Source organism: Pongo abelii, chromosome 1, assembly GCF_028885655.2.
Source record: "Pongo abelii isolate AG06213 chromosome 1, NHGRI_mPonAbe1-v2.0_pri, whole genome shotgun sequence".
Classification (NCBI taxonomy): Eukaryota; Metazoa; Chordata; class Mammalia; order Primates; family Hominidae; genus Pongo; species Pongo abelii.
In genome coordinates, this window is record NC_071985.2 from 227,313,413 (window position 1) to 227,341,041 (window position 27,629).

The 27,629-nt window shown below is 44.6% G+C and overlaps 1 protein-coding gene across 15 annotated transcripts in view; it reads right to left on the reverse strand.

Moving 5' to 3' along the window:
• Positions 1-27,629, reverse strand: part of CAMTA1 (calmodulin binding transcription activator 1) — a 979,133-nt gene that overhangs the window by 850,548 nt on the left and 100,956 nt on the right. The window contains exon 4 of one of the 15 annotated variants that reach the window (XM_024253818.3): positions 12,074-26,493. The exons of 13 other annotated variants lie outside the window; for them this stretch is intronic. In XM_024253818.3, the coding sequence (XP_024109586.1) occupies positions 26,422-26,493 (72 nt within the window). In that variant the 3' untranslated portion in view covers positions 12,074-26,421. Of the gene's footprint in view, positions 1-12,073; positions 26,494-27,629 lie in introns of those variants that run through there. One more of the 15 variants, XR_010138654.1, reaches the window with a different exon arrangement.

Here is a 27,629-nt window from a genome sequence, read left to right on the forward strand (position 1 = left end):
TCCCCGCTACTCGAGAGGCTGAGGCAGGAGAATCACTTGAACCTGGGAGGTAGAGGTTGCAGTGAGCTGAGATCACGCCATTGCACTCCAGCCTGGGCAAAAAGAGCAAAACTCCATCTCAGAAAAAAAAAAAAAGAGATGAGCCCTGCCTTTTTGCAACCTACATTAATGTGAGGGAGGCAGATGCTCAAATGGATCATCTTAGAAATAGATAGGTATGTTTGTGCCCAGTGTCCCAAAAGCAGTACAAGATGATGTGAGTGAAGAAGCTGGCTAGCCTTGCAGCCTCTTTACTCCTTTCTCAGGACACTGATGGAAATCCTGTGCTCCAGACAAAAAGTACTACTCATTTGCCTCCAAATTCATCATTACCTGCTCCTACGCCTGTACTCATGCAGTCCCTTCCACCAGTAAGGCCCCCCATCTCTACCTTTCAAACATCCTACTCTGCCTTAAGAACCCACATCCATGCTGCCTCTTTTGTGATGCGTCTAGTAGTCCTCTCCTCCCACAATCTCTCTCCTGAGGACTTTCCTCAGCACCGTCTCTGGAACTGAGCACAGGGCCTGGCATGGCACAGTTTGTGCTGAATCAAACAGAAATGCTCATCCATAAAGCTACTTGAAAATACTCAGGAAAAGAAGAGATCAGCACCCACAGCAGGAAGAAACTTCTGGGAAGAAGTCGATCTGAGTCTATGCAGGAGGAAGCTGGGGGCAGGGGGAAAGGGAGGCAAGGTACCCCACGCAGGGGATCAAGCAGGGTGCTGACCGCTAGGGGAAGAATGCCTCTGTTACCACGACGGCTCTGCTGGGGAGGGCACCCCAACAAGGCTGGAGGGCCAGGGAACCCCAAAAGCAGGCAGATCTGGGAGGTTTCTGCAGGCTCCTCAGCAGAGCTCTGACTGTCCTGATGGAAACAGTCTGGCCACACTGGGTCAGAGCAAGCAGAGGGTGGGGAGGCCAACTCACCCTCCAGGCCAAGGGGACTTGGGGCCAAGCAGTGGCCACCAGAGCAGACAGGGCATGGACCTAAAGGAGAAACTGGCCTCTAAAATACGACCCCTTCCTCCACATCCTTTTGTCCCCAGAGGTGTTTACAAACATGAAGAGGAAGGAAAGCACTTAGGGAATTTATTTAGAGTGGAGGAACCTGAGCACAGATCATGTAAATCATTCAAGGTCACGGCATGCTGATGGCAGCCTGGGGAGACCAAGTTGTAGCCAAAAACAGGGAGGTGCTGGCAAGACAATAACTCCACGCTGGGCGCTGGAGTTCACAGGGCCTGGGCTGGGTTCAAATCCTGCTTCTGTGACTGGCCACACAACCTCCTGGTGCCCAAGCTTCCCTCCCCACACAGTGGAAACAGAAACAACTCCCAGCTGCCAACTGGGTAGTGGGAGGATTCAGTGACAGGCGTGGAGGCGGGCAGCACGCCTGGCTCCCAGCCCAAGCTCAGTGTGGGGCAGTATGACAGCGTCTCCCCTGTGAACTGGGGTAGTCTTCTGCTGAGAGGGAGGCAGAGGTGGGGCATGAGGGAGCTGGGAGCAGGCATCCACCCGGAGGCCAGGCTGCTGGGAGGACCGACCAAAATCCTCCTCCCCTGTGGAGGGACAGAGCCCCTCCCCAAGCCAGACGGTTATCTAACGGAAACAAGAACTTCTCTACTATGGCATGAGAAAGACCAAGGTTATTTTGAAAAGTACCAAGAAATGTTAATTCCCCAGGGCTCTTTATGTAAAGACAGACGAAAATCCAGAGGATACAGTGGTCCCCAGGAGACTGACAGGAAGAAAGCCACTTTAATATTTCATTAGTGTCCCATTAGCAAGACAACACACATTTTCACACTTGGTGACTTCTTGGGAATAATTTCTCATTCAGAAACAAAGGGGAATGCTACTGCTGCTTACCCCGCTGGCCTGCTAAGCATCCTGAAGCAGCCAGCTGGAAAGAACTTGACCTTCAGGGTTAAAGCTACTCAAGCCAATGAACTCCATTGTGCAAGACTTCCTGGGGAGGCTCCTATGAAACCCAGTAATCCAGGGATTGAAAGCCAAGCAATTGAGCTGCAAAAGTAAAGCAAGTCTGTCTTATGCTCCTTAAGCCAGGCTCACACTTCTCAGCCCTCCAGGCCCGTGGCACTAGAGCCACCCACCAATCCGGGGATCCTACAAACTCCACCCTTCGGCTATAGCCTGAAAAGAAGGGAAGGGAGGAGGAAGGGGAGGGAAAGATAAGAGAAAGAAGGGAAAGAACAGGGATTCAGGAAGACAAAGGGAGTTGATCTTAGCAGCTAGCATTGTGCAGATCACTGTCACATTCAGCTGCTCATCAAATATCTCCCGTGCCCTCAGTGTGTGCCAGGAATGTGCTTGATGCAGGGCTCGAGGGACAGAGCCTGCAGACAGCAAACGAGGAAACACAAGAGGGAATCACTTGAAGTTGTTAATTTAGGTTCCACAAGAGACCAGAGAGGTGGTTCTCGGCCTTCCCATTTTTCAGATGAGGAGCTCAGCCAGCACCTTACCAGCGGGGTTTCTGGGGGACTTGGTAAAGGGAGGGGTGGATCTGGCCTCGAACAGGGGGCTTCTCAGCCCTATGATGGTCTACCTGTCTTACAGATCATTTACAGAGATGGCTCAAACATGAAGATCATTTACAGAGATGGCTCAAACACATGAAGACACTGTACAGGGGCTTTGTTTTCTGGTTTCTGGCTTTGTGGCTAATACCTCATTCTCCGTGTTGACAATAATTACTCACAGGCAGGAGGATGGCTCAGCCCCCTCTCCTCATCCCCCACAAGGTCACAGGGAGGTCGAAGGAGCTGACAACAGGTACTATCCTCTCAGCTCCAGTGGGCTCCTTCATGCAGGTGGCCTCCGGGGCCCCAACTCCCTCCAAGGACCACCTCACAGAGCCAGCCTGCCATTTGCCACCAGCTCCCGGTCCTGAGCTAACGTCCTCACCACGTTCAAGGAGCAGAGGGCACCTGGTCTCCAGGGACACCCTCCCCTCTTTCCCTCCAATTTGGTCTATTAATTTAAAACAAAGGAAGCTGGCCAGGAGTGATAGGCACAGGGGATGTCTGAGAGGATGTAATTAATGCAGCTGCTCCAAACGGAAGGTAACACCTTGTCTCCTCATTAGCAGATGTACTGCAATTTAGGATGACATCCCGGACGCGAGCAATGGGGACACACAGCTCCCTGGCAAGTCCACGCCTTGCCCGCCACTTCCATTTCCTCACTGTTGAGCAATTATGAACAAAGCACCCCCAGCAGAAGGTTCCGAGCTGCTGAAGTCCAGCCACAGGGTTCTGGCAGCCCACGGCCTGGGCCCAAAGCTCCACGGATCCAGCAACCTTGGGTTCCCACATATAGCCCCACTAGGTGACAGGCAAGCACAACTCCGCCTTTGAAATATTTCCTCATTAAACATTCAGCATGGGTTCCTGACCCTGTTTGCTGTGCTCTATAAACAGAAAAGGCACAAGATGGACTGCAAGGACACAATGACCTTCCCAGATAGTGACATGTTGGAGGGACTCAAGGTATGCAGAGACCCGCTTTCCAACAGCTCAGGCCCAAGTCAAGTTACATTAGCATTTTCCTTTCAAGAAACAAGACCAGCATTTCCCTCCCCACCCTGCTCCCCTCAAAAAATGAGCTGAGTCTCCAATGTAGCAAAAACATTTCTGTAGAGGGAATGAACCCTGCAAAGTTACGTTCCAGCCTGGCTAAAAAGAAGTTCAGGGCCACCCAGGTGACTCTGTGCCTATGCAGAAGCTGGAAGAAAACTGGGGTAAAAAGAAGAAAAAAACAGTTGCCATACTGGTGTTTTGAGACTACAGCTTCTCCTTTCAACCCAGCAGGTCACCCAGTTCAAGCCCATGACAGCTTTGGAATCATCTGAATAGTGAACCTTAATTATGACCCAGCAGGAGGACAATAAACAAAGTGCCCCTTGCATTGCTGGGCAGCCACCTGGGCCCTATAACGGGTACTAGTGCCTTAGCATGTCAACTCCAAGAGGACAGCAAGTGGCTTGGCCTGGACCCAAACACCTAGTCAATATATAGATAAAGCCAAAAGCAAACAAGGATTGCTGCAAATTCCACAATGGCACATTGTGAGAAAGGCCAAATGATTTTCAGGATTGGTGACCTGGGCCAGGTTAGCTGCTCCAGAGAGTTCCATACAGGCTGGGCCACCCTGGGGGCAACCAGCCGAAGTACATGCAGAGGCAGGAAAACTTCCTTGGCTTCAGCTTAACACCAGAGGGGTCGAAGCCAAAAGTCACCACTATCCTTGCTTAGAGCTGAGCCTGAAAACCGGGAGACCCAGGAAGTTCACTCAGTAGTCTTTTCCCCAAGTCTTTTTGTGCACACAGATTAATTGTATCTGGCTCATCCTCAAGGTCACAGAATCAGTCCAGGACAGAACTGAATGTACCCAGGCCACCTCCTGTGGGTCACCCCACCTGCTCCAGTTAGTCCCACATTGCAAACTCACAGGCAGGCAGAGGCCCCTTAGGAGACCAGAGCCCTCCACACCCCATGAGCTGCGCCAATCCCACACAGCCAAACCCCTGCGAGGCACAGCTCCCCCGCCTGCTGTGTCTGCCAGCCCAAGGGTCTGCCGTACAGCCCACTGCAGGGTAGAGGCCCCCCGCCCCAACCTGAGAACTGTTCCCCTGCTGGAGATGGGCCTTTTCTGGCTCTGAATTTCCAGACTGTGCCTGCTTCCAACCTCGCTCGTGAAGCCAGAAGCCCTTCTTTGTCATTTTTAGGGTGTTCCTGAGAATGAAATAACTATACTTTTGCTTAGAAATTCACAAGTATTCTGAAGTAATTCAGAAATACTGTATCCAAATATTAGGTATTAGGTATTATTTAGTATTAGGTGACTTTGTGTGTCCTTTCACCTAAATTATTAAAAGTCCCAAGGATTCTCCAGTCCACATCCAATACTTCAGATAATCAAAGCAGACAAATAAATTGAGTTTTCTTTTAGAGGCCAGGAAATCCTTGTTTTCTTGAGGGGTAGAAGAGAATGTAGCAAGTCAGCCTGCTTAATCCTACCTGTCACCATTGGAAAAAAATTTTAAAAGGATTATGACATAAAATGATGCAGATGCTTGTGGTTATTATTGTACTTTGCCATGTTATTCTTTGATTCAATGCTTTTTAATTAAATTTAAATTGATCAAGCAGTTTCAGCCATGACTTCTCAATACTCATGTGTGATTCTGAAGATGCCAGAATCTGGCTAAATTAATATTGCACACTTACTTGTCAATAACAACTCCTGGTGGAGAACTGCACATTCAGGAGCCCTGGCACAGACTATCCCACTGAGCAGCTGCAGGGGAGGCGAAGCCAGGAGCATTTCCACAAAGACTCCTACCTAGCTCTGGGGTTGAGCTCACAATGCCATACCCCCAGAGTCTCATGAAGGGGATTTTATCAAAGTTGAACCAAGCATATTTTTAAAAATTTTCATGTCCATTTCCCTAACTCTCTACCCCAAGAAAAGGAACGAGGACTATAATTCACAACTATGAACCTGGGCTGCACCAAACCCTGGAGAAGGTGACAGAGCCGCTTTCCTAAGAGCCTCCAGTTGATAGTAGACCGTCAGGAGGTGATCGCGTTGCCAGTTCACTGACATGAAAACCTTTTCTTGGAGAAAGCATATTCTGGCTTCACATTTGCAGCGAGCAGCGGGCGGCATTTCCAGAGCCAGGAGATAAACTGAGAGCAGAGGGCATGGTGGAGAAACAAGGCAAGAACCCTGGCCTGTCGGCCTGCTTGCCGTGGGCACTGCTGGACAAGAGGCGTGAAGGGAGTGAGGGGGAGTAAGGGCCCCTCTGCGTGTGCCTTGGTGCCCTGGAGGGGACAGGACGTGGGATGATGACGGATAGCATTAAGCGCCTGGAAGAAAATGACGCAGGCAGAAAGGGATGGGATGTCTTCTTCATAAAGGGTGACGAGCAAAGAAGGGGTTCTCAGGTCACAGGGTGGGCACTGTCTGGGGGTCCAGGCAGAAGGGACAGCAACTTACTTGGCACGTGTGAGGCAGAAAAAATGGCCAGCCTGGCTCCAGTAGGCAAGGAAAAAGTGACAAGACATGAGGCCATGAGGCTGGCGAGGGAGCCGGAAGGCAGACCACCACGGCAATAGGGCTGGGAGGCCTCTGGGTTTTGTGGGCACTGTGATGGGCAGCCAGGAACGACAGCGGGGTGGGAGTGGCTGGAACTGTGCCAGGTCTGAAGACCACACTGGCTCCCAGGTGGGGCAGGAGCAGAAGGGCTGGACAGGAAGGGCCCCACCGAGGGCTGACTGGTCTGCCAGTCACGGGGCACGTGCCCACGCTACTTCTGGAGTGGCTGAGAGCACTCCTCCCAGGCCAGGGGTGGCTGTCCTTACTCCCTGGGCAGGCTGGCCCAGTACCTGCTGCTCGACTCAGAACCTTCAGTCTTACTGGGAAGAGACTATGGACCCAGGGGACCACCGGCAGGACCACCATTCAGCAGGAGTCCCACGAAGCCCCGAACAGTGCCTGGCTCACTGAAGGTCATAGAGCAGCGGTCTGGACAAGCCAGAATTCCTCAGTTGCCTTCATTTGAAACTCCCCCAGCAGCATGCCCTGCTGGGGAAGTGTTCTTGAGTCAAGCTGCAGCAACCCACTCACACTTGAAAACCTCTGCATGCATCTTGCGCAGAACTAAGGGACGGCGGGGGGAGGGCAGGAGGGGGCACCAGGAGAGCTGCTGCTGAGACTGCAAGTTCGTTTGCCATGTCTCCTTACAACAAAGTTCCTAGAGGTCAGGGACTATGTCCCTCCATCCATCCCAGAGCCCAGATGTCTGGCGACTCAGCAAACACTGAATGTTGATGATGCTGCTCGGCCTCCAGGACATCCTATAATTCTTACTGTTTTACCAACTCAAGGACACAGTGGAAACCACACACCGGATTTTTAGAAAGCAAACAAAACTGAAAAGCAATTAGAACAGACAAATCACTTATATTTAAATATTGAGACCTTAAATGATGTCTGCCTATCCCGAAGATGGATCTCAATTTCCTCTTCAGACCCGAGAGTCCCCGCGAGAGAACAAAGGCCGTGTCACAGGGCTGGGATGCAGGGGATGGGAGAGGCAACAGCTCCCACCTCTACAGCGGGTCACAACTGCTTCTCCTCAGTTGCCCACGTGGCTAAGGCAGAAAGGTTTTCAACTTATAGCTAAAATGCATATTTTGATTTACTTTAGAAACTTGAACTGGCCCCAGGCAAATAATAACTATATGAGAATATTTCATTTAGCACCTTCCTCTTTCACTCCCTTTAGGGAAAAGACTGCTGCACTCAAAAATGAGGGGGAGGGAAACTTAAAGGAAAAATATATCCGAACAACAGCCAGAGTGGGGAAGGGAGGCACACATTTCTGAGCCAAGTTCCAAGCTCCTGTTGCTCCAATTTGCCTTTGAAACAATTCCACTTTGCCTTCTGTTGCTTGAACAGTAATTATTAAAGGTATCAATTAAAAGTGCCCAACTCCACTGCTCCCATGGCCAAAGTCCCTGGCACATCTCCCGCCATTGCCTGCAGCACCTGCCGCCACCCTGATTTTCTGTGTCAGTGGGGTGGGGCCAGTCTAGGATAGAGCCTCTTCTTTGGTTGATTTAAGGCTGGGAGAAGGGCCATTACCCACGGCCCTGCCACAGTGAGGAAGGAAAAGCAGAGCCTTTTCTGCCATCTCTAAGTAGCTAGCATCAGTAGCCTAGTCACAACAAATGCACTGGGCTCAGCATTGGGAAGACATAGTCCTTTAATACAAATTTGGCACCTCTATCTCCCGAGAGACCCCTTGGCAGGGGGTTTCTCCCCATTCTTCTCCCTCCTCCCTCATCTTGCCAGGAGGAGGAGGACCTGGGAGTATCAATCGCCAAGAACATTTTGACATGACATGAAAGAGGAAATCCCTCTTCTTAGCATCACACACTGGAAGGCTTCCAGATAAAACAGCAGTCGCTCCTGGCTTGTCAGAAAAGATCGTGGGCGACTTGGAGGGCTCACGATCCTAAGCAGGTGCTGGGCTCCTGTGACCAGAGCCTCAACGTTCCCACAGGCAACACCAGCTCCACATCCCTTTAGGGCATCTATCTGAAGGAGCAGAGGTGTGTGTGGGAGCTGCAGGCACAGAACCAGCAGCAGGAGCCACTCCAGGGAGGATGAAGCAGCGCTTCTCATAGGGTCCACCAGCAGCAACTCTGCACTCTGGCAACCCTGTACCGAGCACACTCTGTGTATGAGGCCCTGCATCTGGCCCCAGAACATACAGTAAGAGATGCAGGCACTATCCCCAAAGAGCTCCACGTATGAGGACAGATACTTGCATGAACTATTAATAAGAGACCAAGCACAATGCAAACGCAAAGCAGGGGGCAGGGGCACGGACAATACAGAGAGGAGGGAGAGTTTAACTGAAACTTGAATGTGAAGCCTTTACCCAAGTGCAGAAGGGCCAAGGGACTGCATGGACAAAGGGTTCCACTGTCATTCTAAGGAGCTGAAGCTTTATTATGAGAGGGAAGCAAGGCTGGTGGCAGGGGTGGGGCAAGACAGAGGTGGATGGTAAAGAAAGGAGGAGCAGGCCGGGCATAGTGGCTCATGCCTGTAATCCCAGTATTTTGGGAGGCCGAAGCAGGTGGATGACCTGAGGTCAGGAGTTCAAGACCAGCTCTGGCCAACATGGTGAAACCCTGTCTCTACTAAAAACACAAAAATTAGCCAGGTGTGGTTGCGCACACCTGTAATCCTACCTACTCGGGAGGCTGAGGCAGGAGAATTGCTAGAACCCGGGAGGTGGAGGTTGCAGTGAGCCGAGATTGCGCCATTGCACTCCAGCCTGGGCAACAGGAACAAAACTCCGTCTCAAAAAAAAAAAAAGGAGGAACAAGGCAAGGAGACCCAGAAATAGTTAATAGTTCAGGGACTCACGAGGGCCCAAGCTGGGGCAGTGGAGATGGAAAAGATGGGAGAAAACATGAAGTTCACAGGCAGAATTTATGGATCTTCATTCATGACTCCAGGGAGTGCCAAACAGCAACAGGGCGGACCCCAGAGTGGCAAGCGTGGGCCACTGGCCTCAGGACACACACCAAACCACACAAATAACCTGTTGGAGAAAGAATGTTTGGCTTTGGACACACAGCAAGTTGGAGTGTTCAGCGTGCAATATGAAACAAAGGCATAGGCCAGGTGTGGCGGCTCATGCCTGTAATCTCAGCAGTTTGGAAGGCCGAGGCGGGAGGATCGCTTGAGCTCAGGAGTTTGAGACCAGTCTAGGCAACACAGCAAGACCTCGTCGCTGCCAAAAATTAAAAAAACAAAAACAAACAAACAAAAAAAACTAGCTGGGCATGGTGGCGCATGCCTGTAGTTCCAGATATTGAGTGGCTGAGGTGGGAGGATTGCTTGAGCCTGGAAGTTTGAGGCTGCTGTGAGCTATGTTCATGCCACTGCATTCCAGCCTGGGGTGACAGAGAAAGACCCTGTCTCAAAAATCAAAAAAAAAAAAAAAAAAAAAAAGGCTTAAAGTTCAGGGGGAGGAGAGCCTAAAGATATAGATGTGGGTGTCATTAGCAGATAAACAGAAATTTAAATCAGAAAAGTCCAGAGAGCTCTTAGTAAAAGAAAAGAGAGCCAAGAATATAAAGCTCAGGAGAGCCATCTCAGAGGGTGCCCATGAAAGGGGCGGGGACCAGGTGGTGAGCAGTGTCCCAGGGCTGAGGGAGAGACAGGTCGTCTTTCAAGAAAAGGACACAGCTAACATCAACAAATGCTACAGAGAAGCCAGGAAGGATGAGGGCTGAAAAGAGGCCATGGGACTTAATAACTAAGAGTGTTCAGTGAATTCTAACATGAGAAGTGCCTACTGAATGGAATGAGGAGGCAGATGCACAATTTCTGTGGTGAAGGAAAGAATGGGAAGGGAAATGGAGAGAGAAAATAGTGCCAGGGAAGGGCCAGGAGAAACTTACACAAAATGAGAATGGCAGCACATTGCTGAGTAGAGTGAGCAAGGTAGAATAAATATCTGGATATGTCATTTGAACTCGAGAGAGGGGGATAAACTGTAGGTAATTTGGGAATCATCAACAGAGTGGTAATGATAGAAGTCTTGCCCAACGATGACACTGCCCATGGAGAGTACAGATAAAAAGAAGGTCTGCGATGTCCACAGGAAACTGGAGTAAGGGCCTCTCTTCCAATCCTTTGTCCACACCGTTCCTTCCTTCCCACCCATCCAGCTCAATCCATAATGATGAATTCCAGCTACATTAGTTTCTGGAAGGGGTTGCCCCTTAAGATTAGGCATATGGAAAGTCTTCAACTTCTTCGTAACACTGAGGTTCTACAGATGGTGAACTGGTAAATAAAGGCAGGTCCTATAGGACCCAGGGTCAGAAACATGGGTTACTCACCTGTTCCTTTGATATTCTGAAGCTCTGAGCCATGTCCAAGAGCACAATCACAAGCTGAGTCTTTCCTCATGCTTCAGTAAAATACTGGATAATGCCAACAAGATGCACCACATAGAAACTTGGGTTATGCAAAATGTACATAATGATGACCCAACAAAATAAATGGTTCTAAATAAACTTAGGATTCAATAAAACAGCTGTAAAAGTGGGTTTTAAATATATTTTTAATTAAGGTATAATTAACATACAATAAAATGTATAGATCTTAATCTGTTGGATGAGTTTTAACAAGTGTATAAACACGTAATAACTACCCAAAATGGGACTGAGCCTACACTTCCACCACCCAAAAGCTTCCTTGCCTCTTTCCGGTTAATTCCCCTCCCTACTCTTAAGAAAACACTTTTGATCACCATAGAGTGGTCTCATCTGTTCTTGGATTTTATCTAAATGCATTCATAGGGTATGTCCTTCTGTTCTTCAGCTCCATCCATATGGTTGTTAACAGTAGTTCATTCTTTTTTATTACTCAGCAGTATTGCACTGTAATAATTTATTCATTCTTCAGTTGATGGATATTTGGGCTGTTTCTACTTTTGGCTTTATATGAACATTCTTATATAAGTTCTTTTGGGAACACATATTTTCATTTTCCTAAGGTAAATACTTAAGAGTGGAACTGTTGGATCATGGTGTACATGTATGTTTAATTTCAGGAAAGAAAACCTGCCAATCAAGTCTCCCAAGGGGTTGGACTACTTCATACACCAACCAGCAATGTTTGAGAGTTGCAGTCGTTCCACAATCTCACCAACATTTCATGTTGATCTTGTTTATTTTAGCCACTCTAAGAATAGATGGCATCTCACTGTGGTTTTAACTTGTATTTCCCTGACGTTGAACACCTTTCTACACGCTTATTGGCCATGTGTATAACTTCTTTTGTGAACTACCTGTTCAAAGTGCACAGGTCCATACATTCTGACAAACAGAGCTGCATAACCACAATCACAATCACCATACAGAAAATTTCCATCACCTCAAAAAGTTCCCTTGTGCTCTTCTGTAATCCACCCACCCACAGCAACCCAGTCCACAGCAACCACTGATCTGTTTTCTTCTCATATAATTTTGGCTTTTCCAGAAGGTCACATAAACAGAATCAGGCAGTATGTGGCCTTTTGAGTCTGGCTTCTTCTCACTAATCATAATGCATTCGAGACTCGTCCATGTTGTGCCACTTTGCTCCTTTTCACTGGTGAGTAGTACTCCAATGAAGTTGCTTATTCATTGACCAGTTGAATGACATTTGGGTTATTTCAGCTTTTGAACATCATGAGTAACGCTGCTGTAAATGTTCCCATACAAATTTCTGTAGGTGTATAACTTTTCATTCTCTTAGGTAAATACCTAGAAGTGGGATTGCTGGGTCATGCTGTAAATGCAGATTTGTAAGATTCTTAAGTGTAGACTTATAAGAAAATGTCAATCTTGTTTCCAAAGTGGCTGTGGCATTCTGCATTCCTACAAGCCAGTACAAGAGGTTTTATTTTTTATTGTGTGTGTGTGTGTTTGTGTGTGTGTGTGTGTTTGTGTGTGTGTGTGTGTGTGACAGAGTCTCATCTTGTCATTCGGGCTGAAGTGCAGTGGCGTGATCTCTGCTCACTGCAACCTCCAACTCCTGGGTTCAAACTATTCTCCTGCCTCAGCCTCCCAAGTAGCTGGAATACAGGGGCCCGCCACCATGCCCAGCTAATTTTTGTACTTTTAGTAAAGACAGGATTTCACCATGTTGGCCAGGCTGGTCTTGAACTCTTGACTTCAAGTGATCCACCTGCCTTGGCCTCCCAAAGTGCTGGGTAAATTACAGGTGTGAGCCACCACACCAGGCAAGAGTTTCAGTTTCTCTACATGTTCACCAGCACTTGGTATTACCAGGGTCTTTTTGGTTTTATTTTGGGAAGATACCCTAGTAACTGTGTACCAGTATCTCATTGTGGTTTTTAGTTTCATTTCACTGATGAATAACACTGTTGAACATTGTTCATGTGCTTAGTTGCCATCTGTGTATCCTAAGATGTCTATAGAACTCTCTTGCCCATTTTTAAATTGGGTTGTTTTCATATTCTTGAGGTTTTAAAGTTCTTCATACATTATGGATCCTTTATTAGACATATGTTTTACAAAGGTTCCTCCCAGTCTGTGGCTTGTTTTTTCATTATCTAAACAGTACCTTTTGAAGAACAGGATTTTTTAATTTCTAGGAAGTCTGACAAATGTTTTTTCTCTTATGGATTGCGCAATTGGTGCCATATCTAATAAATCACTGCTAACCCAAGGTCAAGAAAACTTTCTCCCATGTTTTCTTCCAGAAGGCTTAGATTTAAACTTAGGTCTATGATCCACTTTGAGTTAATTTTTACATACAGTATGGGGTATGGGTTGAGGTTCATTTTATTTGCACATGAATGTCCAGTTGTTCCATTACAATCTGTTGAAAAGACTATCCTTTCTCCATTGAATTCCCTTTGCACCTTTGTCAAAAATCAATTGAGCATCTATGTGTGGATCTGTTTCTGGATTCTCTATTTGGTTCCATTGATTTATATGTCCACCTTTTTGCAATACCACACTGTCTTGATTACTGTAGCATTACAGGAAGTCTTGAAATCAGGCTATCTCCTAGCTTTGCTCTTTTTCAAAATTGCTTTGGTCTTTCTAGATCTTTTGCATTTCCATAAAAACCTTGCAATTAGTTTATCTAGATTTTGAGTAGGATGGCACGGAATTCATAAATCAATTTAGGGAAAACAGACATCTTACTATTTAGTCTTTCAATACATGGTATAGCCCTCCATTTATATAGATCTTCTCTAATTTCTCTCACAGACATTTTGTAGTTTTCAGCATAGAGGTCTTACACATTTTCTTAGTTTTATTCTAAGGTATTTGAAGTTTTTGAAGCTACTGTAAATGGTACTGATATTTAAGTTTCCTCTTCCAATTGTTTGTTGCTAATATATAGAAATACAATTGATCTTGTATCTTGCTGTCTTGCTGAATTCATTTATTCTCATAGCTGCTTGGGTTTTTTTTTATATAGATTCCATGGGGTTTTTCATAATCACGTTGTTTGCAAATAAAGGCTAAATTCTGGAGTTAGATTAATTTGACTGTCTAAAACTCCAAAAGACAGGTGCTTTTCAATTATTAGAAGGTGTCCAAAATTCCAGAAAAAAAAACTTAGAATTCTGACCTCAGAGTTTTTACTTCCCTTTCTTGTCAGATTCACACCATCTTACAAGGGATGACAGGAGGCTGTCTCATTGCACGGGAACGGGAGGCCACCATCAAGAAACTCTGGTGGCTATGATAACTTACACACAGTTTCAAAGTTATCCCTTCCACACACCACCTCTGTGTCCTGTGCAGTCTGCAGTGCTTGTGGCAGGCCTGATGACTACCAATGTACCAAGCAATGAAGTAGCAGATGTTTAGTATCTCCAGGCTCTATCATCTGGATATTTACTGTAAGCTTCTGGTAAAGTGATCTCTTTCAGCCTGGTAAACAAACTCTGGGTTTCACATGTGACTTTTCAAAGAGCTCCAGGGAGTGGGGCTGTTGACAGCATTTTTCCCACCAGCAAAGAGACACACGAAAAGGTCTCAATTATGGGTAACTCACAATCCAACAGCAACAAACACGCACAGTGTTGGCAATGTAAAATCCAAAGACGCTTGTATAAGAGAGAGGCAACACCAAGTTCACCAAGTTTATGGCTCAATTACTAAAGTACACAGAAACAAGGAAACAGATCAACCGATGAAGGACTTGACAAGGGCTTGTGTTTAAAATGTACTGCTGCCACCACATGATTTTTTTCCATTCCACAACCTTATATAACTTAAGTCCTCAGTCATATCTACAGTATCAACTGCTATGATTTGTTGAAGTTAATTCCTGCCTCCATCACAAAAATCAAGCAATTATTTATCATGCTAGTGTTATTTTTGCCCAGTGGTTTCAGGTACAACTTTATTATGAGATAGTGAAACTGTGTGTGTGTGTGTGTGTGTGTGTGTTATACACATATAATTTTTTAACAGCGAAGTAACTCTCAAGCACTCCACTGCCATTCCATCAAATGCAAGGCAAGTGATTGCTGAATTCCCAATTATGCTCAAGCTTAAATCACACTGTTTGGTCTGATTGTATACCCAGCCCTACAGGGAGTTGTGCAAAGACATATATTTGGCAAGCTTTCAAACCACGGCAACAAAACATGTGCTGAAGAAAAGGATTCAAAATATTAAGAAAGCAGTCATTTATTTTAGAAAGCCTGTTCACATGAGACAATAAGCTGCTTCCCAGAATAGGCTCCATCCATCAGGAAAACACTATAACCTAGCACACACTGGCTGGAATCCCTCTCAGCCATCACACAGCAGTGATGATTATTTATCATCCACAGTGCATCAAAGATGGAGAAGCAGACTGGGCACGCTTCCATGATGGTGCAGGGCTGTCAATGGCAGCAAACCCTCCCCACCCTGAAGAAGCATCCACGGTACAGACGACCTCACAGATCCTAGAGACTTACCTGGTTTTCCTACAGATCCACAGGCGAGCTTGTGGGTACTCAGGTACACGAAGGTGATGGAAGACAGGGGCACCTTGGTGCTAGGTCTAGATCATCTATTCCATTTAAAGAAAAAAAAAATCAAACAAAATAAAACAAACCAGGGGGCCCCATGTTGGCCAGCCACCTGTTTGGAGGTCGGCTAGGCAACGAGAGGCTGGAGGTCCTTCTTGGAATCAGGCTAGCTGGGCCTGCTGAGTTAGGCCAGTTGAAGCAAAGCAAAGCTCATTTGAGATGATACTTAGGAAAATCTCTTTCCAGTATCTTTCCTGAGCATACCACCCCTGGAAAGCATCTGTACCATCACAAAGCACCAACTCCACCCAGGATAACTGTTCTGTTATGAGCCCATTCTCTCACACTCTATGAATGTAACTTATCTGCCTGGAGACAGAATTTCTGTCTCCTTTTGTTTGTTTATTTATTTTTGGAGACGGATTCTTGCTCTGTCACCCAGGCTGGAGTGTAGTGGTGCAATCTCAGCTCACTGCAAGCTCCGCCTCCCGGGTTCACACCATTCTCCTGCCTCAGCCTCCTGAGTAGCTGGGACTACAGGCACCCGCCACCACGCCCAGCTAATTTTTTCTATTTTTAGTAGAGACAGGGTTTCACCGTGTTAGCCAGGATGGTCTCGATCTCCTGACCTCGTGATCTGCCTGCCTTGGCCTCTCAAAGTGCTGAGATTACAGGCTTGAGCCACCGTGCCCGGCCCAGAATTTCTATCTCCTTCTATCACTGTATCTGAGGAATGGGCAACAGATGGATCTAGTAAGATGTACATAATAATTAGTTTTCTCTAAATCAGGACACACTACAATTTTAACAAATATTTAAGCTCCTCAACCAATTTTAAGAAACATTTAATGAGCCAACTGAAGTACCAAGACAAGAAATAAGAAACTGCAGCTTAGCAAATGAACCGGAATCTCAACTTTCATAGGGTAAACAACTTTGGATTCATAGGGTTTTTCAGATACCACTAAACACAGTGTCTGCAAAGAAGAGAAAAAGTTATGGACTGGTGGCTAGCCAGAAATTTCTGCAAATATCTTAGCCATGAAAAGACAGGCTAGAAAAAGAAAACCAAGACGTTTGTGGGCAGAAAATCATTTTGGCTCTTAAGGCTGGGAAAAAAGAAATGAACAATAGTAAGTGGATACTTTTCCCTTACTAACATTCAAAGCAGTTAAACACAACCCGTATATCCATCTAGAAGTGCCAATCTCACTTCTTCAGGTTCCATCAGAAAGCCCTGTTTCATTTTCAAACAATTAAATAATCACCACCATATATTGAATGTGTGTCAAACATAGGGTCAAGTGTACTGCACACACCAACTTCTAATTAATCTCTGTGGGAAAGGCACTGCCTTTCAAAAACTCACCAGGAGTACCGACCAGGTAGGTAAAGGGAGATGTTTAGAACATTCAGTTGACTAAACCACATTAACTTCAAAAGCAATCAGCCAAAAAGTCAAATCAGAAAAGCGATAAACAATCTGGGGGTGTATATACAGTAGACGGTTTCTCATAGTGTTAATCTTATGAGAAAAATGGCTTCCAGTAAATACAGGCTTATTGAGTTTGCACTAACTAGGAAACCAATGACTGACATGGACTTCCAACACTACTCCCCGCCCCACGCTGACCCTAAACACACACTGGCTCAGCAGCTTGTCACCATGGGAACACAATCTGCTGTGCTTACATGCTTCTTGCACACAAGACCATCCATATGTTGGTCAAAACCCATTTTCCACCCCCATCTTCCCACCTTCATTTCACACATCTTGATCCTGAACAGGCCAGGCCCTTTCCTGACTCTGCCTGTGCTCAACCTGTTTGTTCCCTCCTACCTGAACCTGTTCTCTACTCGGGCAAGTGGGGAACCAGGCAGAGTCGAGGCATCTTCAGCTCTGGTCAAACATGAGAAGGGAGAGGTTCTCTTAAAACTAGTCTAACGAATTGATGCTCACTCAAAAGCAACTGAAATCCTCCAGTTCCACGGCTTTATCTCTAGGTCTCAGTTCTAAAAAGGTCCATTTCACTATAAATTAACTGGGAAGTTACTGTTTCTCCTTGCACAACCCAATCACTGTAATAATGCCCTGATAAAGACAGCAACAAGAATGAAAAGTTGCACAGGGGAGCTTTTGCCAAGCAGATGGGTCTCCTGAGTTCTACAATCCAGTCCCCAACGAGTATATTCAAGACCAAAGTAAATACTTCAACATACAGCTTGGAGTGGCATAATACATTTGAGACTCAGTGAGTTGGAAACGTGATTCTTTTCTTCCCTAAGGAAGCTGATGCAAAGGGTTCCTCGGAAGTAGTTAATTGAACCCTCTGCGTCAGCTTCTTTAGGGAAGGAAAGAATCACAACTGCCTAGGTATCAGTAGCCATTACCATGTTTTCCTCCTGAACCCTTGGATGTTGCCAGGTGGAAAACCAATGAAACGAAAAGTGGCTGACCAAAGTTTAGATTTCTGCAAATATCTCTATCTTAACAGATTTGCTACCTAACCCCAAAATTAACATTCGACACGGAAAGCATCCTGGCCAGACACGCCACAGGAGAAATCACAGAAAATGCTATCTGGCTCCGAAGGCTGGGTCTCAGGGAATTCAAATTCAGTCTTCAGCAAAGGCAAGCAGTGCCATCCCACTGCCCCAGGAAGGACACAGAGGCAGATTGCCACTGGTGAACTTCTACTATGGACCAAGAATGCTAGGAAATTATCTTTTCATCTCATTTGGGGTGAACTAGGGGAATTTCATGTCCTTCTAGGGACACAGGCTGATTCTGTTTAAGTACAAGCATTCTGTGAATCCCCAAATTTCAACTTTCAACCCTAAAAGGCAAAGTTTAGAGCAGTTTTTTCCCAAACGGTTCAAAAAAAATGTGGGCAAGAATTTGAGGAGCAGCTTCTAGGCAGCTAGTTCCACCAAGTGGGAGCTCTCCTTGGGCATTAGTGATCTGCAGGGTTCCGCTCCTGCACTGATTTAATCAATGGATACTTAGGCACTTGCAGGTACATCTAACTGCTCAGAACATAGCTGAAAAGGAGACAGACAGGGCCCCCTGCCCTAAAAGAGCTTGTAGGAGGGGGAAGAGCTGAGGACAAAAAGAAGAAAAAGAAGAGACAATTTCAGACAGTAATAAATGCTATGAAAAAACCACACTGCCACATGACAGAGTGACAGGGGACTATCACCTGTCATCAGGCTATCGGGGGAGGGTCTCTCTGAGGAGATAACATTTGAGGTGAGCCCTGAATGACACAAAGGAGCCAGCAAACAAAGATGGGGAGGAGAGGAAATCATTTTAGGCAGAGAAAACAGCAAATGCAAAAAAGAATCATGTTTGATGGATTCCCCGTATGGGAAGGGTGCTTAGAGGGAAGGGGCACCTGGTAGGAAACAGAGAGGCAGAGGCCAGATTATTCATGCTGACCAGACTCCAAATGGATAGAAAGTCACTGTAGGATTTAAGCTAGTGAGCGAATCCTATTTACATTCTTCATAGATTGCCCTGGCTAGCGCATGGGGAATCTATTCCAAGGGGAGCAAACTGGAGACAGGAAGTCCACACAGGAAAATGTGACAGATCTCCAGGCAAAGAAAAGAAGGTGGCTTGGACTAGGGTGGTACTAGCAGAGATGTGCAAAGATGGATATATCTTGGAAGGAGAAAGATGGATGTCTGGGATGGGGAAAAAAGGGCAGAATCAAGGACAGGCCTGAGATTCTGGCTTGAACTACTGAGGAGTTTGTGTTAAGTCAATCTCAGCCTTCATGTTCATAAATATTCTTCCACGCTCTTTCACCAACTTTGGACTTCAGCCCTCACCTGACCCCTTCTAACAGCGGACAGAGAACACTGCACCCTGTCCAGACACCAAGGCAGATTTAAGTGTTAATACTTACAATCATGCTCCAAAATGAACGGTGGCTGAGGCTCAGGGCCTGTAAGAAGTTTGCCTGAGCTACGTCTTGCCTCCTCCCTTGACCTCGCCCTCCCTACTGAAAAGTCTTGGTCTCCTGGCTTTGCAAAGACCCTCCATCTGAAGCAGCTGCTCACAGAGCATTTTCTGCTTCCTTTTACCAGGCTTTTAAAACAGATACTTTTTCTACCCTGAGTTTGTCACCATTTAAAATGTTGTGCTAGTTAGCAGTAATTATGTAAATGCAAGCCGCCATTTCTATTTTTAAAAGGAACCCCCATTTAGCATTCTTATATCCTGAAATGTTTAAAATAGCTAGTCCAGTGATGTTTTCACTTTATTCAAACTGTTTGTGTGGATTTAAATACAGGTTCAGCAGAAACCAAAGCAAGTCAAACATTTACTTTCTATTAAACATCTAAATCAGAAGATTAAAAAACTATTTTACATTTAACAGAAAGAAGCCGTCAAATCAGCACAGCGGCAGCTTCACCGTATTTACTGCCAAGAAGGGCTGACGCTTGAGAGGTAATCAATTTAGGAAGGGAGGGATGGATTTCTTTAAATTCTTCAAAAAGGGAAAAATACATTTGAGCAAATCTTTTAATTATAGTATCTTCCAAAGAACCTACAAAGCCTTTATTCTTTCCAAACCTAATGCTTTTTAAAGGCAGCTTTTGCCCCTTAATTCCACATGAAATATTCAGTATAGCATAATTAAATTTTATTCCATTCTATTTTTACTGGGTTCACAGAAATAGAGGGTGGCATCATCCTTAAAACAAACTTCCCAGCAACTTCGCTTTCACAGTGAATGGCTGGTTCTTAAAATTGAACTTAAAATGCAAAACCTACTCCAAATGCCTATTTCAGTTCAGGGTAGATGGGTGGGTACTGAAAAAATAAGTTCATTCATATGTCACACCAATCTTCAAATAAACAATTGCCCCAGTTCTCCGTTCACTTAATTGTGCTTGCCACAAGGCACCTGAAAGCATCAATCTTCATTTTCAGCATTTAAATCCTGGAGCCTGTTTTATCTTTCAGTGTGAATCTATCTGGTGGGTAAAGAAAAGAGAGAGGAGAAAGGAAAGAAGTGCCCATCCACGGCTGAAGAAGACTAATCATTGGAGTAAATATTTGGATGCCTGGGTCACCTGTGTGAGGAGTGGGCTTGATATTTTTGGTCATTTATGTAAATTATACAACCAAAATCTTACTCTCTTTTCCAGTCAGGGTCATTAAGCTACAAATTAACACAAACCCCCCTCCCTCTCAGCCTGACAAACGGAATACAGAACAGTACAAAAAGCAAGGATTATGGGTCTCTTAAGCGATCCACAGCTAAACCCACCAGCCAACAGAGCCAAGAACCACACCTATTCTCTCTCTTCCAAGATCATGCAGAACCCCTGATGGAACATAAGCCTATGAAAATGCACAACCCCCTCAGTGTGCATGTGAAGCTAAAATCTCCATTTAGAATTCTGCAAACCTATCAACAGGGATGATCTCAGATCAGTGGTTACCCACCCTCTTATTCCAGCCAGACTGTCTCATCTGTTTCCTAACTTCCTAAAAGCATCACAACTGAAGAGGGCAACCAAACAACAACAAATATTTTTCTCAAGTGACATCTGAAACTGCTGCAAGGGAGCAGCTCGCCCACCCATGCCAAAGAGGTTCTTAGGCAAGCCAGCAGGAACTGGCTTTGGGTGCTGCTCCAGAACTCATAGGTGCCAGGCTAGAACAGACAAACAGCTTTTTTTTTCTTCTTTTTTTTTTTTTCCTCGAGATGGAGTCTTGCTCTGTCGCCCAGGCTGGAGTGCAATGACGCGATCTCGGCTCACTGCAACCTCCACCTCCTGCCTCAGCCTCCTCAGTAGCTGGGATTACAGGCACGCCACCATGCCCGGCTAATTTTTTGTGTTTTTAGTAGAGACGAGGGCTTCACCATGTTGGCCAGGCTGGTCTCGAACTCCTGACCTCGTGATCCGCCCGCCTCACCCTCCCAAAAGTGCTGGGATTACAGGCGTGAGCCACCGCGCCCGGCCACAGCTTTTTTTTTTTTTTTTTTTTTTAACAGTTCTTTAATGAGGCTGTTTCCTTATTTCTGAAGATAAAAAACTTCAAAACATGAAAACATATCTACTCATACATTTTACTTTGTAGTACAGATTCACCTCTATTATTGATTTAAAACAAAACACCCACCAAAGTGGTCACTGAGATCTCATAGTCTGGAACTAGCTGCCACTACAGCCACCAGCACATGAGCTCCTCTGAACCCATATTTTTCAGAAAAGTTACCTGAGATGCTGTTAGAAACGGAGACCTAGTCGAAAATGAAACCAACCAACCGAGGCACAAGAGGACAAAATTTTGATTTTTATACCACAGAAACAGGTATAGAATTTATATAAAAGCATCTACCCCCACCACATTTGCAAAAAAAAAAAGAAAGAAAGAAAAGAAAAAAATTTGCTTGGGAGACTCATTTCTGTTTTCAGATTGGATCCCAAGGTTTCAATAAGACATTCTGCTAGCTTCTCAAGAACCTGGCCCATTTATCACTTTTTCAAACTACATCATCTTCTCATTCAAATATCTCAGTGACTCTTGTAAAAAATATGTCACACATGTCTCTATTGTCAAGGTTTATCTCTAGCACAATATGTAACCCACAGATCGCAAACAAGATGTAGCCTCTCAGAGGGGGCCGCAGTTATCCCAGAGCCTGCTGATGGTGCTGGTAGTGTCAACATCAGGGAGGATGAGATGAACTCACAACCCGCCCAATCTGGTATTTCTGAAGGCACAGCATGGTGAGGTTTGGTTATTTCAAGCCCAACAATGCTGATCTCACAAAATTTAGTAAAGATCTGGGCTGAAACAAAATGTGAAAATTGTCTACTAGACATTAAAGAATTATGATGCATATGAATGCGTAAATAAGGTTGCTGAAGTAGAGGTTAGCCATTTTAAAAGGGGAACCACAGCAGTTTCAAAGCCTCCTGATGGCAGAAGTGCGTGGGCTGGTGCTCAGGATGTGTCTGTACAGTGACTCACGTGGACCTGGGCTCTAACTCTGGCTGTGCAGTCTCACCAGGCCACTTCTTGGCCTCCCTTACAACATTCAGGTTCATGAAAAGGGAGGGACAAAGCTCTCCTTGCCGGTCTTTCAGGGTTGCTAAGAAACCAAATGAGATGTTGTCTGTGGCATCACTTTCTTAAACTGCAGAAGTACATAAAATCTGAGCTGCTATTTTTTTCATATACTAATGCTAATCATAGATTATTTATGTATTAAAATTGGCTGGTGGACTTTCTATTGCGAAGTCCAATAAGCTTCTTTCCTTACTTCTGAAGATAAAAAACTTTTTGTTTTGTTTTTTGAAGATGCAGGTGCTATACTACCTTGACTTAAATTGTAATTGCTTGAGAAGTAGCCATGAGATGGCAAAAATGCCTAGTTGAAATACTGATGAAAACTGACTACCCCGTGTTTCCTTAGGCTGCACAACTCATTAGCTGTACAAGCAGGGAAAATATTTAGGTATTAAGGTCCCGGAAAATCACAGAAGGCTATTCTAATGTCAAATGACCACAGACACAGGGCAAGGTAAAACCAGAAGGATGGTTTGGAAGCAAATGCCAACACATCTACAATGGAATTCAGGGACTCAGTGCAAACGTTTCTGTCTTAGCAAAGTGGTAAATAGGCATTTAAGCCAAATTTGATCCAAGTTCACAGAGATCATAGATATGAAAACTCATCAGGGAAACTCAATAGTATAAAAGTGGGGATTGCACAAGAAACTAGGTAAGGGATCTATGGGCACTCCAAACTATCTTAGCAACTTTGTTATAAATAAGGGATTATTGTCAAATAAAGTTCCTTTTTAATGACCTTTTAATCAAGGTGGTGAGGCTTGCCTTTGAGGAAGGAAAGGGAAATGTCTTTAGCAGCAGTCTGCATAGGTCAATGTGTCAGGACTCTCAGACACATCATCTCACATCATCCTCACAACTCTCTCTTGACACAGGTTCAAAAGACAGCTTAGAAACTGTGACTATTTCACAGCTAAAGAAACTCATGAAAGAGTGACTTTCTTGAGGTCCCACAACTTTTCAGAGTGATGAGAGGATTCAGTTTTTGGTCTGCCTAAAGAGTAAAGAATCTGGCCAAGCAGGCTGGGCAGGGTGGCTCATCACCTATAATCCTAGCATTTGGGGAGGAAAGCAGGAAAACTGCTTGAGGCCAGGAGTTCCAAGACCAGCCTGGGCAAAATAGCAAGATCTCCACTCCACAGAAAAATTAAGAAATCAGCCAGGCATGGTGGCCCCCACCTGTGGTCCTAGCTACTCAGGAGGCTAAGGCAGGAGGATCACTTGAGCTCAGGAGGTCAAGGCTGCAATAAGCTGTGACCATACCACTGCACTCCCTCCAGCCTGGGCAACAGAGTGAGACTTTACCTCAAAAAAAAAAGAAAAGAAAACTGTCCAAGAGCCTAAGTGGACAAGATGGGCTGCCCTCCAGGGAAGACCAAAATGGGAAACAAAGGCCTATCAAAGACTAAAACCCACTGAAGGCCCACCCCAAGCTGCGCCAGTCAGTCACTCAAACGCCATCAGGGAGCTTCCTTCCTTAACCCAGGAAGAGACATGGTCTGCTCTTCAAAAGGGAGTTAAGAGATGCATCCAAAAATGGATGTCCTGGTTCCTCATGGGAAATCTCAACATTGGTAAACGCTTCTTACAGCAAATCCACCTGGAAATTCCCTCACAACATAAGCTGCTAAAGACTTGCTATAAAGCTGTTACTGAGTCAATGCCAGGGCCATGGCTTAATGGAGTAGGAAACTGACAAGCAGTGAATACATGAAAAAATATGAAATTACAGGGCCAGTCATAAACTGGCTTCTCTTCAGCAGAGCCTCCAGAAGGCTCCTGGGTCAGAGTCCCTCTCTGCCTGATGTCCTCTGTGTGCCACCAGAGGGCACTAACTCATGGAACTGCTCTTTAAAATCAGGTCACACACAAACTGCAGGAATGTTGAATGAAAACTAGCCTTCAAATCAATGAAGTGCTAAGTATGTAATTTTGACAGTGGCTTTAAGCATTTACTGGTCAAAATTTTCAATTTAATTCCACAAAAATTAAAGGTACACATATGCAGCAGCAGAATATACTAAAAACAGTAAGCTGATCAAACCTTCAGATTTATGAAAATAACATACAAAATAAATAAAATAAAACTAAGAGTGATGCATGTGCTCCTGCATCTCTGGTCACAGGGGCTGTCGTATGGATAACCCATCCCAGCATCTTCTACACACACACAATATAAGAGCCCCAAGAAAAACATGTTGATTTCTCCTTTGCTTTAAAAAGCCACTCTTCATTGAATTAGAAGTGGGCATTAACCATAATAAAACTACAGTACCATATATTAAGCATGACTAAAACATGATTTAATCTTCTGTGCTAGAATCCTCGTAAGATAAGCAGCAGACACTGACAAGTGCGCACTGCAGCCTAGCTTGCTGTTCTAAGCACATCACCCTTACTTTACTCCCCACATCCCTCTGAGCGGCGATACCATTCCATTTTAGTAAAAAGTTAGTTCAACCTTGCATTTCTTGAATGCAATCAAGAATTTTTCTTTACATCTGTATCCTCTGCTTATAATTTATTTGCCCATGAAACTATAAATACAGATTTGTGAGTTCTGCCTCATTAACTGCTTTCTACATTTATTTCTTCACCCCAGAATTTATACTTCTTATACTTTCATAAGAGTGTAAGATTATATAATCAAAATAATTCAGCAATCAGTTGAATAAAAAATGCATCATGACCAAAGGTTTTTTCGTTTTATTTTGCTTTGTGGTATGCGAAAAAATTTAGCCTTTGCTTTTATTTAAAAGGAACTGAAACAGCTTTAATAGTTTGATCAGAAATACTGGTTACTTCTCTATGCAAAATAACTCAAGTTCAATTGGACGTTGGTTTTCCTGATTTTAGTTGATTTCCCTCAGTGTGTAATAAATAACTGAAGTTTACACTGAAATGAACAAAATCTGACCAATAAGCTATACCTAAAAAGAAGTTTCAGTTCTTTAGACAATTCGTCACAAGTTAGTGCTACAAATAAACTCACCTTGAGATAACAGCCTACATCACAGGATACTGTCTCCTTGGTTTTGTTTCTGTTCTTTGCTTAAAAAAAAAAAAAGAAAGAAAAAAAGAAAAACTTCCTCAAAGGTTTTTAAGAACAATATTGGTATTCTGGCCTACGCCAAGAATATCAACGAATAAAGACGGGGTAACCATGGCATCTGTGGAGGTATCTGGAACAAAAGTACTTCTGTTAGTATTATCTAAGTAATTGCCTCCAAGTTTCCTCTATATCTTTGTTAATGTCTACTTGATCTAGAAAATATTTTGATTTATCTTGTTTACTTGATACCAAAATTTATCTTAAATAATTGAGAACCACTAAGTATTTGCCTGTCTCCTGCCTCCTTTTTATTTCTCCATGTTTCTTTCTAGACTCTCACCAGATGTCGATATTACAGTATTCCAGAGACATGACTCATGTTTCTATGCATCTCTGTCTTCTACTTCTTCAGGAGGCACCGATACCATCACATATAGTAAGTCTGTAATTCATAATTCCAAAGTCCTGATATGCTCCAGCCTCTCACAGCACCCTGAACTAGGCTTCCAGTTACTTCAATCACAACAAAAGCTTTATGCTTCTTTCCAAACTTTCACTGCTTTATCATTGGAAAAGGTATATATAAATGGCAAGTTAAAGGAAAAACGTTCAGAAAGGATGCGACGCAAGTGACCCACACATTCGTTCAACAGCATTTATTTAGACTCTGCACTGTGTCAGCACTGTCCTATGCACTGGAGATACACGGGGACAAGACAAAGGCCCTGCTCTCATGGAGCTTCCATTCTGATGAGACAGGTGGTAACTGACAGGAAAACATACCACCGCTGGGGCAGGTGCTAGGAAGAAAAAGGCAGCTTGCTGAAGGGACAGAGTGGCATCATGGATGGTCACGGAGGCCTCTGGACCAGGAGGTATGTGCACAGAGCCCTGCTCTCCAGAGCTCAGTCAGGCTGCGGAGCTCCTTCGTAATAACTCCGGATGAGGCAAGAGTAGGTCACTTTATTCTATTTCATTTTTAGTAACATTCGGTTCAAATTAATTTGGGGTTTTGAGAACAGTTAATTCACTAATAGAACTGTCTTAAAGCCAGACATGGGGCTGGCAGGATGGGAAAGCTCTCCCTATGAATTCTGCCAACTTTCATTCCAATGTGTCAGCCCTCACGGCTCCAGCTCTGTGGATCCCTCTTCTTTGCTGCGCCCATGAACAAGTGTGTGGTGAGAGCCTGAAATAAATAGGTGTAAAATGGGTCAAAACCGTCGCTTCTATTTCTGTTTTTAACTGAAGAAAATTTGCTCCATTTCCAGAGGCAGAGAGAGAAGGAGACATCTGGGTAAAGGCAAACTAAAGTATATATTAAACACACACATACGTATACAGATGAACAGGTATGTATCTACCCCCACCCACATACTATACACATGTATATACAACCATATATGTCTGACTTCTTCACCTATGATAATCCAAAACGGGTCTCATACAATGGTCTTTTTGCAATCATTACAGCATGACTTTTATTGGGTTGTAGGTTTTATCTTTAAGAGGCCAGAAAACTTTTTTAAAAGATCAAATAAAAAAAGGTTCAAAGAAGATCAAGGCTCAGATTCAATTAACACTAATTTTGGAAGAATTTTTTTACTTACTATGCATATTCAGCAAACTACTTAAGTTTTGGGTTTTCTTCTAACATAGCATCCCAGGGGAGTCATTATGTACAATCAACTCCCTAATTCAGATTAACACGTCTAAGTACATATTGATACAACAGAACACAATGCTTCCAGAGGCTCCCTGCTAGAGACTCTCTGCTTAAGCACAGGACTAAGAAGGTGGACTTCTTAAATTCCATTTTCCAGCACTTCCCATTGTTACTTCCTGGGCCAGTTTCATAGATTAGAAGAATATAATACTTCAAAGGGATACTCCAGTTTCCATGAACAAAATGACTAGCATCTCCTAATTAATGTAACATCCTAACAACTGAAAGATGACTTCTAAAATGACCAAAAATGCACAGTGAAGCTGAAGGCAAGCCCCAGATCTGTTCTTTCATTTCTCTCCCTCACTACTTTGGGGGAAAGGTCAAAAAGGGAGTGGCTTTAGATAAAACACTCCACACTGTGCTCATGAATTTTCACGGGATGAGCTGGAAGCATGTGGTGGGGTGTGGAGGGTTCTGTCTCATTTGCTTCCCAAATTTGGGACTGATTTCCAACCAAACCTCAAATCAACTGAATATCAGCACAGCTGTTTAATTCCAGTGGACAAAATGTGAGTAAAACATCGCATTCAGGCCTGTGTCCAATGTGCAGAGGCCAGTGACTTTCACAAGCCTAGAACAGGTACTGAAAAGAGCAT